This window comes from Spermophilus citellus (genome assembly GCF_964194105.1).
Source record: "Spermophilus citellus genome assembly, chromosome: 2".
In the NCBI taxonomy this organism is placed as follows: Eukaryota; Metazoa; Chordata; class Mammalia; order Rodentia; family Sciuridae; genus Spermophilus; species Spermophilus citellus.
Window position 1 is genome coordinate 78,130,785 of NC_138183.1, and position 14,869 is coordinate 78,145,653.

At 37.8% G+C, this 14,869-nt stretch overlaps 1 protein-coding gene across 4 annotated transcripts in view; it reads left to right on the plus strand.

The window, feature by feature from the left end:
* PCSK5 (proprotein convertase subtilisin/kexin type 5) overlaps positions 1-14,869 on the plus strand; it is a 450,277-nt gene that overhangs the window by 291,115 nt on the left and 144,293 nt on the right. For 3 of the 4 annotated variants that reach the window (XM_081278894.1, XM_081278895.1, XM_081278896.1), the window contains exons 17-20: positions 1,720-1,804; positions 5,426-5,523; positions 5,955-6,084; positions 6,485-6,600. In XM_081278894.1, the coding sequence (XP_081135020.1) occupies positions 1,720-1,804; positions 5,426-5,523; positions 5,955-6,084; positions 6,485-6,600 (429 nt within the window). Of the gene's footprint in view, positions 1-1,719; positions 1,805-5,425; positions 5,524-5,954; positions 6,085-6,484; positions 6,601-9,783; positions 12,543-14,869 lie in introns of those variants that run through there. The other variant, XM_081278897.1, reaches the window with a different exon arrangement.

The window sequence follows — 14,869 nt, forward strand, 5'->3', positions numbered from 1 at the left end:
ATGGGTAGGGATTCTCTTGTAGTTCCTTTTTGCCTCCAAATTTGGAACATGACAGGGAAAAGAAAAATTGGGAGAGAGGAAGGGGCATAAAGGATCCACAGAAATATTCAGTATTTGTTAGGGAAAATAAAGTCAAGATTCTGTTAAGAAGCATGAGCCTTGGAAAAGAAAGTTGGTTCTAAAATGTTATATAACAACAACAACAACAATCCACACACAAGATAACTGAAATTGGGGGTAGGGATTGCTGGGAATAGAACCTGGGGCATGTACTCTATCACTGAGCTACATCCCCAGTCCCCTTATAGTTTTTTTTTTTTTTTTCCAGAGAGCTTGGGAGATGGATATGTAAGAAAAGATGTTCAAATAATTACTTTCGCTACCACATTGTATTGATTCCAGTGGTCTATGTATCTCTTTCCCATGTAACTACCTTTTGTTATAGTTTCATCTTTTAATGAGCCTATTTACATACAATATTAGTCATGTATGGTCATGACTTATATTTACTGCCAACACATTTACAGTGCTTTATAGTTTATATCACCCTTTTGGAAAATCTGCATTAACTTCTCAGGACAGCTGGTAGGTAGGTATCATTGTAATCTCCATTTACCTAGAGAGAGAACTTGCCCATTGGAAGTGCTAAAAGCAGAATGCAAATCTAGAATCTCTGCCTTCAGATCCTAGGCCATATCCAGTATTCTCAATAGCATAGTGAAGGAGACCATGTGACCACTACCATAACTGTGCCAAGGGCTTTGGGTTTCGAGCTGAGAGGCTAAACCTTGATCCAGTAGGACCTTGTAGGGATCTGTGAAGCAGTGTTTCTCTGTGGAACTCTGTAGAACATCAGCATTTAAAGAGCAGGTAAGAGAACCTGTGAACAAAGCTTCATTCAGTTCTACACACAGGTGTGACTATAACCCACTGGCATTTCAAAGAAGATACCAAGTTACCAGCAAAATTTTATTCAAAGTTAAAGGACTTCTGTAACACACCAAATCACTGTTTTTCACAGTAGAACAATTGCACGTTTGCCTTTTTTTTTCCAGTGTGGACCAGGGTTTGGAAGTGAACAGGGAAGCCATTATTCACAGTGTACGTTTTCAAATCAAATATATTTTTTATTCTACAGAATATAGATATTATCTGAAATATAATAATATTCATGTCAATTCCACAGCAGCAGTAGAGTACAAGCCACTATTTTAGACATTGCAAGAAATAAGCAACCCTTATCTCACAATATTAAGTACAGGTTCCTTTTGCTGGTTAGTTCAAAAGAATAGTCCTGAGAGCTATGGGCCTGGAGGGCAACAGTCCCATTTCACCACATTGCTTTCCAGTCCTTGCCTAGTGGTGGTATACCAGCCTAATGAGTGGGATTTTCAATGCTGGAAGTTAGGAAACCCTGTTTGGGAAGGAGAATGGAAAGAAGAAAAATAAAACTACTCAACTAAGAACTAAGTAGGCTGCAGTTCTCTTGTCTACAGGGTAGCAGATGAGTGTGAGGTATTTCCCAGCGTAATAGTTCATGCCTGTATTCAGTTTGCAGAGAAGTGGTAACAAATGGTGATTCTGGCTTTCCTACAGTTTTCTTCTCAAGGCATGGGCACTGTAGTATATATTGCAATCATTAGACCATCTCCACATGCTTTTATGCACTCTAATTGAACAACAAGTCCATAACTTTGTTTCTTTTTCATTTTTTAATAGAGAAAAATCTTTGCCGGAAATGCAGTGAAAACTGCAAGACATGTACTGAATCCCATAATTGTACGGAATGCAGGGATGGGTTAAGGTAAGAGAGTGGAGGACTTCATCAATAACACAGCCCCTGGAGTTTCTCAATGTAAACAAATTTTTAAAAAATAAGAATGAAAAAGTAGGGCCAGAGCTGGAGCTCAGTGGGAGAGCACTTGTCTAGCATGTGTGAAGCACTGAGTTCAACCCTCAGCACGACATAAAAATAAACAAATAAAATAAAGGTATCCTGTCCATCTACAACTATAAAAAAAATTAATAATAAATAAGTATATACATAGCCCTTTTATCTCCTTCCCTTGGTTTGACTTCCACTGAAGCACTTGATTCCTATTTGCATTACCTCTAACCTTATATCTGAAAAATTGGGTGCCATCTTGGCTAAGGGAGGGTTCTAAACTAAGTAAATTCTCTGGAAAAAACATGACTCAGATACAAGTCAATAAAAATGACCATTTGAGAGGCATTCTTCTTATTTTTTGACCTGCATTGTGCCAGTTAAGGATTACTGTGCAGGTAATGCCAATGAATTATATTTAATCCCCCTGATTAATTCCTTGGATGGTGGAAAGTTATTCCCTTATCTTTATTATTTCTCTGCACATACCCAGTCATTCTCTTATCTTGGTACCTCAGGCTTGGCTCCATTATGTGATGTTATGCACATTGATTTAACACAGAAGATGTTTTCCTTGAATGGATGGCTTGCTCATTGCTGAAGCCAGATAGTTGTTAGACTCTGTATGTAAACACTTTGCAGCTCTAACAAACTCAGCCACCTGACCTCAGAAGAAGGTTGGACCATGCCACATTGAGTGAGGAGTTGGACTCTGACTTAACTTAGAGTTAGAATTCTCCTGCACTGGATTCATTTTCCAGTATTGAGAGTGTCTTTGTTTTCAGCCTTTGATCAGAGGTCAAATGAACAGGGTCCATGCAATTTGCAGTCAGACAATTCTTCACATTAATCAGTATCAGAACATTGTTTTCATTTAGATCCATCCATTATTTGTGGCTTTATCACTTTTTCCTCCATAACTGTATGCATTATTAGTTTGCTTAGCACCTTGTATCTTGACACTTCAATTTTGATAAATGTCAGACCCTTCAGCCTCGTAATTCTTCTTGGAAAAGCAACATGGTGGCGTAATAGGAAGGAATAAGGAACATGTGAGTTTAAATCCTCCTTTACTGTTAAGGTGACCTTGGGCAAGTCACCTAACCACTCAGAGCTTCCATGTTCTCATGTATAAAATGGTGCAAATAACCCTTATTTTACTGGACTATGATGATAAAAAATAAATTGTGGTAACATTTATGAAGTACCTATTTCTGCATATGTTACATAATTGGTCCATGAGAAATTTTTTTAAAAAAAGGTTACTTACATTTTTTTCTTAGAGAAACTCTCTTAGGAAAATTTTATAGAGAAATTTAAATCAGTGTATATCAATAGAAATATGAGAGCCATATATGTAATTTTAAATATGACAGTGGAGCCATATTAAAAGAAGTAAAAAGTTACTGGGGAAATTGTTCTCAATAAAACCTTTTATTTAACATAATATATCCAAAATATTATCATTTCAACATGGATCCAACATAAAAAAAAAAAAAACTATTAATGAGATGTTTTACATTCTTTTTTGTTGTTGAATTAAGTCATTGAAACTTGGTGTGTATGCTCTTAAAGTCCATCTTGATTCTGACAATTTTTGATGAGAAATATCTGTATGCAGATATTTTAAAATCTAGTTGAAGAAGTAGATTTTACAAAGCCAAGATATTCCAGATTTACTCAAAAGTTTGCCAATAACTAAGTCAAGTACAAGTTTTTCAAATTTGGACTTAAATAATTAAAATGTAAAACTCAGTTCAGGAGTTCAGCCACATTTCAGCAGTGGTCCCATGGACGGCACAGATCTGAACCAGCCAGTTTATCAAAAACAGAAGAGAGACATCCACAGAACTGGGCTCAGGGGTGTGTGGTGGCTTCAGGGTTCTGTGGCTGCTCTCCATTGCATGACCCCCTTTGTTCATTCCTTCACACACAGCGCAGCTCTGTCTCCAGCTGAATAGATGCCAACCTCAGAAGCATGGCCCTTTCTCAGGCAGCTCTTTTAAAATTTTGATAATATTTTTGGTGGTCCCTATTTCATCCCACTAAAGGATCCATTTGATGCAGTGTCTTTTAATAACACTATAGAAAGGGAGAGGGATTGCCTGTTATTGGTTTCGTAAATAACAGCTCTCTGGTCAGTGAGACCGTCTGAATGAAGTGCGCTTTTGGTGAGCTGCCCTTCATCTAGTTGAGGCTCCTTGTGTGTTCCCAGAGACTTCTGGGGTTGACCATTTGGCCTCCAGGGACTTGTAAATTTTTAAATAGTGGCTAAGAACAAACAGGGGAACATGTCGATGCATAAAATCCAGGAAGAAAATGTATTGAAATGATAACAGGGTCTGCTTGGAACTCTTTGTTTTATTTTTTTATTTGTGTGCTTTCCCAATTTCTTTAATGAGCATAAGGAAAACTAAATTCTAATTTTTAAAATTAGTAAGAGCCATATACAAAGCAGACACATAAGATCTCAATTGGAGCAATACAAAAAGTCTAAGAATGTAGAAACCATTTGATCATATTTATTAAATGTACATCTAGGATCATTGATTTTCTGTTTCCAATTAACTCAGTGAGTGATATTTTTATATTAAATATGTCAAATTCTATATATTTGTTTTTAATTTTAAAAATCAAAGTATAGATTGAGAAATATCATAACTGATAGAAATTAGGAGAGAGGAAAAGATACGCATTCCTCCTTTGCATCCTGGCAATTCATTAGATAACTAGATAGAGAAACAGAAAATTTAAAAATTATTTAACATAGTGTGCATGTAAATAGTGATATAACTAAAATAAAATACTTGAGAAAGCAGCATTGTAGGTAGCTAATTTTGCTAAATTCCTCATTGTTGTTTTAAATGAAAAAAGTCAAGAAATAGAGGCAAAAGTGTTTTAGAACTTATTTGCATGTGTGTGTGTAGTGCTGGGGATGGAATGCAGGGCCTCAGGCATGCTGAGCACGTGTTCTGCCTCTGAGCTACACTCCTAGCTCAACCATTTTGTTCTTTGATGGAACCAATAGGAGGTAAAAATCAGAAACACTTAAAAACATAAAAGGCTACTCCAGGGAGTCTACCCAGGGATCCTTATTACACTTTTATTCAGTTGTATTTCATTTTACCATGTGATCCTACTGCATTTTGAATTATGGAACAATTTTTAAATTTACAGTGGAGTGAGTCTGGATATTAGGGAATTGCTGAGCATATTGTTAGGTAATGTGATTGTTCCATCAGTTGGGGACCTTCTGAGACCTCTGGACCTTCAGATGTTGAGTAAAGTAGGAGGGTGTCTGCCAGTCTAACCAATTCAGGAGAATGTACCCAAAGCCTAGCAGCATGTATATATGCTACAGACATCAGTCTAGGTACCAAGACGGGAAAAAGAGGACATAGGGTTATTTCCCCTGTGTTGAAGCTTTCCCACAATCTACTGGTCTCTGGTGGGCTGTATTTGCTACATAGGGAATCTGGGGAGTGGTTACTGCTTTGCCTTGATCACAACAATCTGCTTAGAACTCTGTTTTTCTCCCAGCCTGCAGGGATCCCGGTGTTCTGTCACCTGCGAGGATGGACAGTACTTCAACGGCCAGGACTGCCAGCCCTGCCACCGCTTCTGTGCCACCTGTGCTGGTACCTTCTCTCTGCTCTTCCATTTGTTCTCGTGTTTCTCATTTTCCTTATGTTTGTCTGGTTGTAGCCATCACTCACACACCCCACCCCATATGTTTAAGTAGATGTGGAGGAGTGTATTTATCTTTTGATAATCATGCATGTATTCTTGTGGTAAGTCAAACCATCAGCACCCTGTCCTCGCTGAGAAACTTAAATATCCCAGTGACATCTCTTTCCAGTGAGAGCAGATATTTTTAGCAAGAAAATCTGATTTAAAATAGGAGGAGTTCTCCCCACAAAGGAAAGTCAGGAAAACCACAAATATTAAATTAAGACACTTAAAATTATAATAGATGAATGCCATTTTCAGACTCTTAAAGAAGGAGCCCATTATGCAACCTTTACTCAGGCTTTTTTCTGTGTCTTGCATTTTTGTCTTGTGCTTAAAGGGGCAGGAGCTGATGGCTGCATTAATTGCACAGAGAGCTACTACATGGAAGACGGTAGATGCGTGCAGAGCTGTAGTATCAGCTACTACTTAGAGCACTCTTCAGAAAATGGATACAAATCCTGCAAAAAGTAAGTGGATTTGTCCCCAGCTGTAGCATTTAGTACCTTAGTTCCTCATAGGACTACCTTCAAAAATAATGGGAAAACTTAAGAGTTTTTAATGACAAAATAAAGTTCAATCTTTTACATTTGGACACTGCCCTACAGCTCTAACCCAAGTTATCAGATTTTTTTTTTTTTTTTGGCCTCAGGCCTCCCTTAAAACTTTCAAAGTAATATTTTTGTTTAAAGTACACGTAATATTCCCTTTAAAATGTCATCAAACCTAGAAATTATTGTAAGAAAGATTTTTGTGTTATCTTCAAAGGGAAAATTAAATTTAAGACATTATAATGTTGATAGTAAACACAACTTATCTTGTGTTGATGATATCTGAAAGGATTTTAAAAATTGAACATCTTTCCCCTAGATGTGATACCAGTTGTTTGACATGTAATGGCCCAGGGTTCAAGAACTGTACCAGCTGCCCAAGTGGGTATCTCTTAGACTTAGGAATGTGTCAAATGGGAGCTATCTGTAAGGATGGTGAGTACAACTTCTCTTTTTGATCTTTTGAGCTAAATATGAGCTTTCTACTTTAAGGTGTAACCTATTTCCATTATTAACAAGCATGCATCAGATAGGACATGCCCAATATCTTGTTGGCATTCTTTCCTCTTGAACTTAACCCTTAATGAGTGTGGGGCTTTGTTGTTTAATTGCAAGAAGAAATCAATCACCTATAGATCCACTGGCCAAGATGACAATTGTTGTTTTTTAATTAATAAACTTTATTCTTTAGAGCCATTTTTGATTCACAGAAATACTGAGCAGGAAGCACAGAGATTTCTCTTATATCCCCCTCCTACCTACATGTATTGCTTCCCCCAATATTACCATCCAGCACGAGAGGCACATTTCTTATAGTGCTTAGACATACAAGGATACCTCATTATCATCCAAAGCTCATAGGTTCCATTAGGATTTGCTCTTGATGTTGTATATTCCATGGAATTAGACAAATGTATAATTACATGTATCAATATACTCTGTATATTGCAGTATACAGAGCAGCTTCACTACCCTAAAAATCTTCTGTTTTCTACCTTTTCATACTTCCTTTCCTCCATCCCCATAGAAATCACTCTTTTTTTTTTTACTATCTCCATATATTTTCCCCTTAAAGTGTTACAGTGTTTCCCCTTAACATGTTAAAATCACACAGTATGCAGCCTTTTCCAGTTAATTTTTGATGTATTTCTTTCCAGTAGTTTTCCATATGTACTTCTTACCCAGTTTTTTAAATGCCACATACAGAGTTCTGTATCCTGCTTTTTGCACTAAGCATTATACATAAGCATTTTCTTTTGTCCTATGTTTTTACAAAGTCTTTGGAAACTTTTTTTGAATAATAGCATAAAATTCAATCATGCAAAGGCTTTAGTTTTTCTATCACTCCTATTATTTGTATTGCTTACAATTTTGATATGTAAATGATAATCAAATGGTTTCTGAATCTTTCATGAAGTTTACAAGGCTAAGAATCAACATTCCAGACTTATATAGAAGGGAAAACCCAAGATGTGATGGTAGAAAGTGCCGAACCAAAGTATCGAATTTAAGATTTTTAAATGTTAGTCCATTTTTACTTTCTTGGCACTGGTGAGTCCCAAGCAGAATGCCAAGACCCTGCACCTTCCCCACAGATTTGATTGAATTGGTTTGGCATTAGCCTGAGGGTAGATATTTTTAGAAGCCTCTCCTGTGTCTGATACAGGCAGTTTAAAGACTATTGCTCTGCCCTGATCCCTCTGATAGGGAAATGCCAAGTTGTCTCACTTCCTTAGACTCAGTTTTCTCATCTGTAAAAAGAATGAGTTTAATTTATTCCAACTCCAACATGTATGTGAACTTTGACCCTCATGTAGTTCATGCTGAAGGGACCATAAAATCTGCCTAAGCCTGATGCAGAAAATACATCTCAGTGATATAGAAAGAAATTGTTTGGAACCAAAGATGTTTTAAACATCTTCATAAAACTTCATTATAAAAATAGAAGGCATGCATGTGGAACATTCTCAATGATAAGATCATTGCCTAGGTTCATTCTTTGCCTTCTTTGGAATGTTCCCTCTTCTGGAAATTTTAGGGGAGGCAGAACAGTTCTGTGATTGGCAAAATATGGACTTGGGAGTCAAAACACCATAGTTCATACCTGGGCTCTAGACCTGGGGCAGGTTATGAAATTCTCTAGGCTGCTTTCCCCTCATCTGCACAAAATGAACAAGATAATACCTGTGACCTTGTGGGGTTATTCCACAACCCCATCTTAGGAATTTCAAAAAGGCATCAGAAGGAATGGGGCATGATGGCATTGCAATGACAGCACATATGGCTTGTTGCATGGGCCATCAAAGGTGACTGCATCTTCATAGCTTTTCTGATGTGTGATTGGTCTGACAGGGAGGGTCAGGACCCACTCAGGTGCTTCGTTCTCAGAGTTTCTTAACCAAGGCTAATTCCAACTACACCACTCTGGGGTAACCGAAAAACTGAGAAAGGCTTTTAGGTGGTCAACATAGGACATCCACTGTAACTTGACATTTTTGCCTCCAGCTCTTGTACCAGGCATTTGAAGGTTTGTGATGCTTTAGCTACTTTCACTGAACCCTGGTGAGCATGGACTAAGTTGTGCAAAATGGCATTTTGGTAAAAGAGGGGTGTCAGGATTGTGAGCAAAAGTGGAAAATGAAGAACTAGTGAAAGAATGACACCATTGGTGGCATCAAATAATAAGGCAACTACATATTTGTGTTGTTTGTTCCCTTTCAACTTTCATATTCCCATGATTCTAAGATAAGATTTTTTTGTTTTGTTTTGCATTTTAACATCTCTGAAATCAGATGCACCTGATAGTTCATGACAGGTTACAACTCTTTTGACCAGTGGGTTCATAGGATTTAAGTGGTGTTGCCTGAGACTTAGGTACAGAGGTGTCTGTTAACTGGATTAATCTCATAGCTACTACTTCTTGTATGACTTTGAATAACATCTCAAAAGAGCTTCCAAATAATGAATTGTTTGTTGTTCGATGTTCAAAGGAAGGGTTATTGTATAATCACAGAAACCAAAAAGGACATCATAAAACAATTACTTCTAATAATTAAAATAAAATATAAAATAAAAATAATGAATAATAAAAATAATAACTAATAAATAATAAAATCATAATTTTTAATATTAAAAATAATAAATAATAATAAAATTAAAATTCTAATTGATGAGAGCATTGTGTCACAGTTTAATAAGAAGCATTATTTCTCTTGTGATTCTTAGGGTAATGCTGCATGGTAAATCCTGTGTCTTAGCTTCAGTGAAATATGGAATAAATGACTGTATATTCTCTGCTCTAGGTAATTCTGAAAAGAAAAATTCCTTGCTTGTGTTATTATTGATTTCTAACTTATTCTCTTTTCAATCTTTTTTTCCCTTTCACAAATGGATACCAATCACATTTACCATTGGACTGCAATATCTCTCCTTGAAAACCAATGCTGTTGACTGAAATCACTTTGGGTGGACCAAATTTTCTCCTTGTTGACTGCTCCTGAATGATCTCTTCCAACCTCCCAATCTGCCTCTCTGGCCAATCAAAACCTCCTTCCATGTGTGTGCATCGCGCTGCTCTCGACCTCCACTCCCCCTCTCTTTTGCTGACTTCCGGAAAAGCAACGGAAGAGTCCTGGGCCGAAGGAGGCTTCTGTATGCTTGTGAAAAAGAACAATCTGTGCCAACGGAAGGTTCTTCAACAACTTTGCTGCAAAACATGTACATTCCAAGGCTGAGCAAGCCATCTTAGATTTCTTTGTTCCTGTAGACTTATAGATTATTCCATATTATTAAAAAGAAAAAAAAGCCAAAAAAAAAAGCAAGCCACCTCTCTCTTTCTTGCTCTTTTTTTTCTTTCTCTCTCTCTCTCTCTCTCTCTCTCTCTCTCTCTCTCTCTCTCTCTGTCTCTCTCAAGTTTGTGCAGGGAGAAGGTGAACTGTTTTGTCAGAACTTAAATGGAAAAAAAAAAATAAACCAACAACAAGCCTACCTTTTATAACTGGGTGTTTAGTGTTTAGTACTAAACAGCCAGAACCACAGAGACAGTATTGTATGACCAAAGTATTTGATGCCAAAATTTGACGTTCAAGTAATGATTTGATTTCCTGCCCTGGGTTTGAAGGTCCATTTTTTTTTTTCCTTTTGCCTTTAGTTGCTTGTTTCCCCTTTGAGATGCTTAAAAATATTTTTCCAAAATATCACAAGAGCATATGTAGATCAAAAGGAAAAAGAAAGCTCTCGCATCCGTCATTTTGCATACTTGAGCCCACCATTGGGAGAAAGGACAGGAAACTGGACCTGAGGGCAGTAAGAACATCCTCCAGAGTTAGGTTTGGTGTTTGTCTTAGTATTTCACAGTTCAGCATTGATGCTTTCCACACCTAATTTACTTGGTGCGTTATGTACTGGTTTTTGCATTTTACTCACTTGATAAGTCTGCTCCACTGGTTTCATCGATAGACTTGCTGCTACTGGCTTTTCCATTGTAGATTAGGTTATTTTATACACAGCTGGTCAAATAGGATCGTTCTGTACAGTCAAATTGGCGATGGAAACAATGCAGAGGTACAAGAAAGAGCTGAGACTGACCCAGCTCCCCTGAAATTCAGAGTGTTCATTTTGTAGACCCTGCACAATCTCTTGGTGCTATCTAGCCATTATCCATAGCATTTTTTTTTTCTCCAAAGGCCATCAGAAATTCCATTTGTCATAGTGGGAAGCATTTTGGGTATGATGCAGGAAATTTCTTCCTGGAGTCAAAAGTTTCTAAGAGGTCCTGTATTTTTTAAGAAATGGAATTTATTTAAATAATATTTAAGCTCGTGCTCATGTTGGCCGGGCAATGTTTTTCAATGGTGCTTATTAGAAGTTTTTTCATCTTGTCATTTTAAGAAAATAAAACTGGAAATTGAATATGGGTGGCATGATTGTCCCCTCCTGGTTCTGTATTTTCTCACTTTTCTGTCCTTCTATAACTAGGCCATGCACTTACACACCTGCCCACTGAATGTTATTGAGATCATCTGGGTTTTTTGGTTTTGGGGTTTTTTTTTTTTTTTTTTTTTGGTTTTTGGTTTTTTTCTTTTGCAAGTGTGGGTTTAGAAACTTCTTCACTGGTTCTCTGTGACTCCATAAACATTTCATGGAATCTAGCAGATGGAATTATAAGAAAAATGCTTCAGATCATTGATCAGAAATGAGGAAACCTGATAAATTTTTTCATAATTTCTCTGTTTGGGGAAGGGCAGACCCATAATAAGTTTCTTTATTTTTCCTAACAAAGTTCCATTGGTGACCTCATTTGTTTTGGGAGTGGCCAGCCATCTTTCAGGTTTTCAGCTTTTGAGAGCTTTATTTCCAAGATGCCGCTGGCTTCACAGCTGAGAAGAGGAATTGTTTCAATATAGATGATCCTGGGAAGGAGCTGGGAATGATGCTAAGTTCCCAATCCAAGCAGCAAGCTGGTAAAAAGCCTGCCTTGAAAATATTCCTAGACATCTGAGTTAACTTCCAACCCCAAGTGAATGAATAACACATGAATAGACTAATGACCCTCTTTCTAGCATTGTAGCTATACCGAGTCACATAATAATTCATAAGTAACTAGGAAACCAACTGATCTTGCTGAACAACTTTCCTCCTTACAACACTGCAGGCCCTTCTGACACAGAACCAAAGTTGACTCTGGGTAGGGCATATAGTTAGTTTTCACACTTAAAGGCACAGTCTTTAAGTGGAGAAGTGGCAATGCAAGCCTAAAGCAAGCTCAAGCAGATGGCAAAACCAGATTCGCCTGCAAGGGGATCCAGCTAATTGAATTAACCCATACTATTTAAGGCCCATGGTCACTATGATAGAAAAGATAAAAATGATATCTGTGTTCTTAGACAAATAGCCATCAACATGAAAGCCAAGTTCACTGGGGTCCACCAGCGAATGCTCCATTTCCCACTGGTGGCCGGTGCACATCATGGATATACCGGTTTAACTACTAGTGTGTTACTGCCTCGTTTATCTACATAACATTATTAACTAGAACATAATGCTTTCAAAATTTAAGTTAATGTTATATATTATGTATAAATATATATATTCATAATGAGATATATGTAATGGATAGTACAAAGTTTGGAGAAATGACAAATGCGCTAAACTTCTAGAGACAAAAGCCCTATCTTCTGTTCTCTTTTGTCTTTTTTATTTTTAATTCACTAATTAAAAGTGACCCATTGTTAAATCCAAATCCACTTTACTGAAAAATACTGTACATGTGTAAAATGTTCAGTTGTTTTTATGTAAAATATAGTAGAATGGTTGTAATTGATACTGGCCAAAATCAATGTTATTCCATATTTTATTTTTTCTATTAAATTAACCTAAGTTCCTGTTTATTTCATCTGTTCATACCCATGCATAAACAACTCTCAAAGGGTAAGCTGAGAAGCTTCTCTGTTTCCACATAGACGCAGAACATGAAGGAAAGTTAGAAAAGAACATCTGAGCAGAGGTGGGGATTGAAATGGAGGGAGAAAGAAGCAGAGTGGTGCAAGAGGGACACAGGTGAGATATGGACATTTTTAGGAAGTAGGCAGAGAAAAAAATCTATAAAGCTTGACATAGTTTCCATGAGATTATGCACATGTTGGTGCCCTGTGTGGGGCCAACTGGGCCACTCTTCCTTTGTCAGCTGCACACACCCCCAGTCTGTGTGTGTAGGGACTTGGTGGTGGGCAAGGAGGTGAGAAGCCTAAGTGCTGTTAAGGGGAAAGATGGCCTTGTTCAATTTGCTGACATCTTGTGTAAAGTTGATGGGCTGTATCCCTGGATGTCTACAGCATGACTTTGTCTAAAAGCCATCTCCAGTACATGCCACAAGGTGGGACTGGACTGTGAGCTAAAATCAGCAGCGGAGTGTTAGTCTTTGTAACCCCTGCTTGAGATGCAGTCACTAGCCTTGAAGTTTTGATGCCCTGCCTTTTGAGAAGAGAAATGATAAATGAGTCAAAACAGCAAACAAATTGAACTCCAACAAGGTTTAAAGATCTCAGGATACAAAAGATATAAAAGAGAGCCTGTACAGTCCCAAAGTCCCAATAAGGGGAGAGAAAGAGAGTGAGTTTTATTGACCACTTACTATATGCTATGCAATGTGAGGATAGCATGCACGTGCTGATGTAAATATTTCTCTTATCAGAAAAACTCTAGGGCAGAAGTGCATGTGTTATCCTCTGTTTACACATAAGAAGACAGGCACAAGGACTTTAAATAAGCTAATGGAGGTGACATAGCCAGACTCAAAATAATAGTAATAAAATTTTAACAGACAACAAAAATGTGGGAGACACTAAGTTGCTAAGCTCAGAACAGGCAAAGACTCCTTGGACTGGTGGGGTACATTCCCTGGAGCATATGGAACTTGAATCAGTTCATTACCAGCAAACCTGTGGCTTGTGAGACGTTCAGAACAGCAAGAAGTTTTCATGCTTTTAATCGAATTAGTCTGTCACTGCAAAGGACATTTCTGATTCAACATTTTATAAATTAGTCAAGAAAAATCTTCAGTTCTATAGTTTGTAGAAGATGGATGGTGCGTCATCCTCAACTCCCTTATCCATGGAAGACCTTACTAACTGGCAGTCCCCATCTGCGGACGGAACAGAATTTTCTCCTTCCTTCTACCTCAGTATCAGAGGTTATTCATCACATGCCAGCCTCTTCCATCTCACCCATTATTTTCCTCTCAACCATCTACCCTTCATTTTGAGGAACTTACAAACTTAGTAGAGAAGGGAGGTGGTTGTTTTGGTAACTTCTAAATTAAAGCTTCTCAGTCCAAGTGAGCAACACTAAGGCATACCATATCTGAGGACAGAAATACACAGCACCTTATCCCCCCTCACATAAAAGGAATGTCATGCTGGAGAAATATAAAGTAAATATGCATTCTTCATAATTTTTATCATCTAGTCTTACACAAAGAGAGCCGTGGTAGACAACAGGATGATGAATGGGAACACATGCTGGGGGTAGTTTTAAACCATAGCCTGGCAAATTTGATTCTCCCTCCTTTCATCCTCTAATATAAAATGGCAGAAGGGAACAAAAGCCAGCTGCAGTTTGACCTCATCTGGCCCAAGCTGGGCCCTGAACCCTAAACTCAATATGTGTAGATGGCAGAAAGCATAAACTTGCCTCTCTTCCCTAGTCAACATCCATTTCCAAATGTTATTTTTGTTGCCAACTCATAAAATCAGAAGTTCTCAACAGTATGTTAGAGCCCTTGACATATTTAGCAGGGCATAGCCAAGATGGACTGAATTTCAGTGTGGCTCATTGGAGCTACTTGGCACCTAGCATTGGGCTGAACTCCATATAATCATGTCTCCTCTTCCTCACAAGAGGTGACAGTCTGGCACTGATTCAGTTCTTTAGCAAGCAGGATGCAATTATGCAGCATCATTAAGTCTCAGAGGGCCAGAACGTGACCTGGAATGGCTACTTTTCCTTCCCATTCTCTGTCTCCAGGAGACTTGTAAGGACCATTTTACTAGGTTATTACTGAAGGATTTTCTTACAAGATGTCCCTAAAAAGCCATTGGGGTTTTGTTGTTGTTGTTGTTGTTGTTTTTTTGGGGGGGGTCCCTCCTGTCTTAGGTTTGTTTTTTGTTTTGTTTTGTTTTGTTTTTTAGAGCCAGGGGTCCTGACA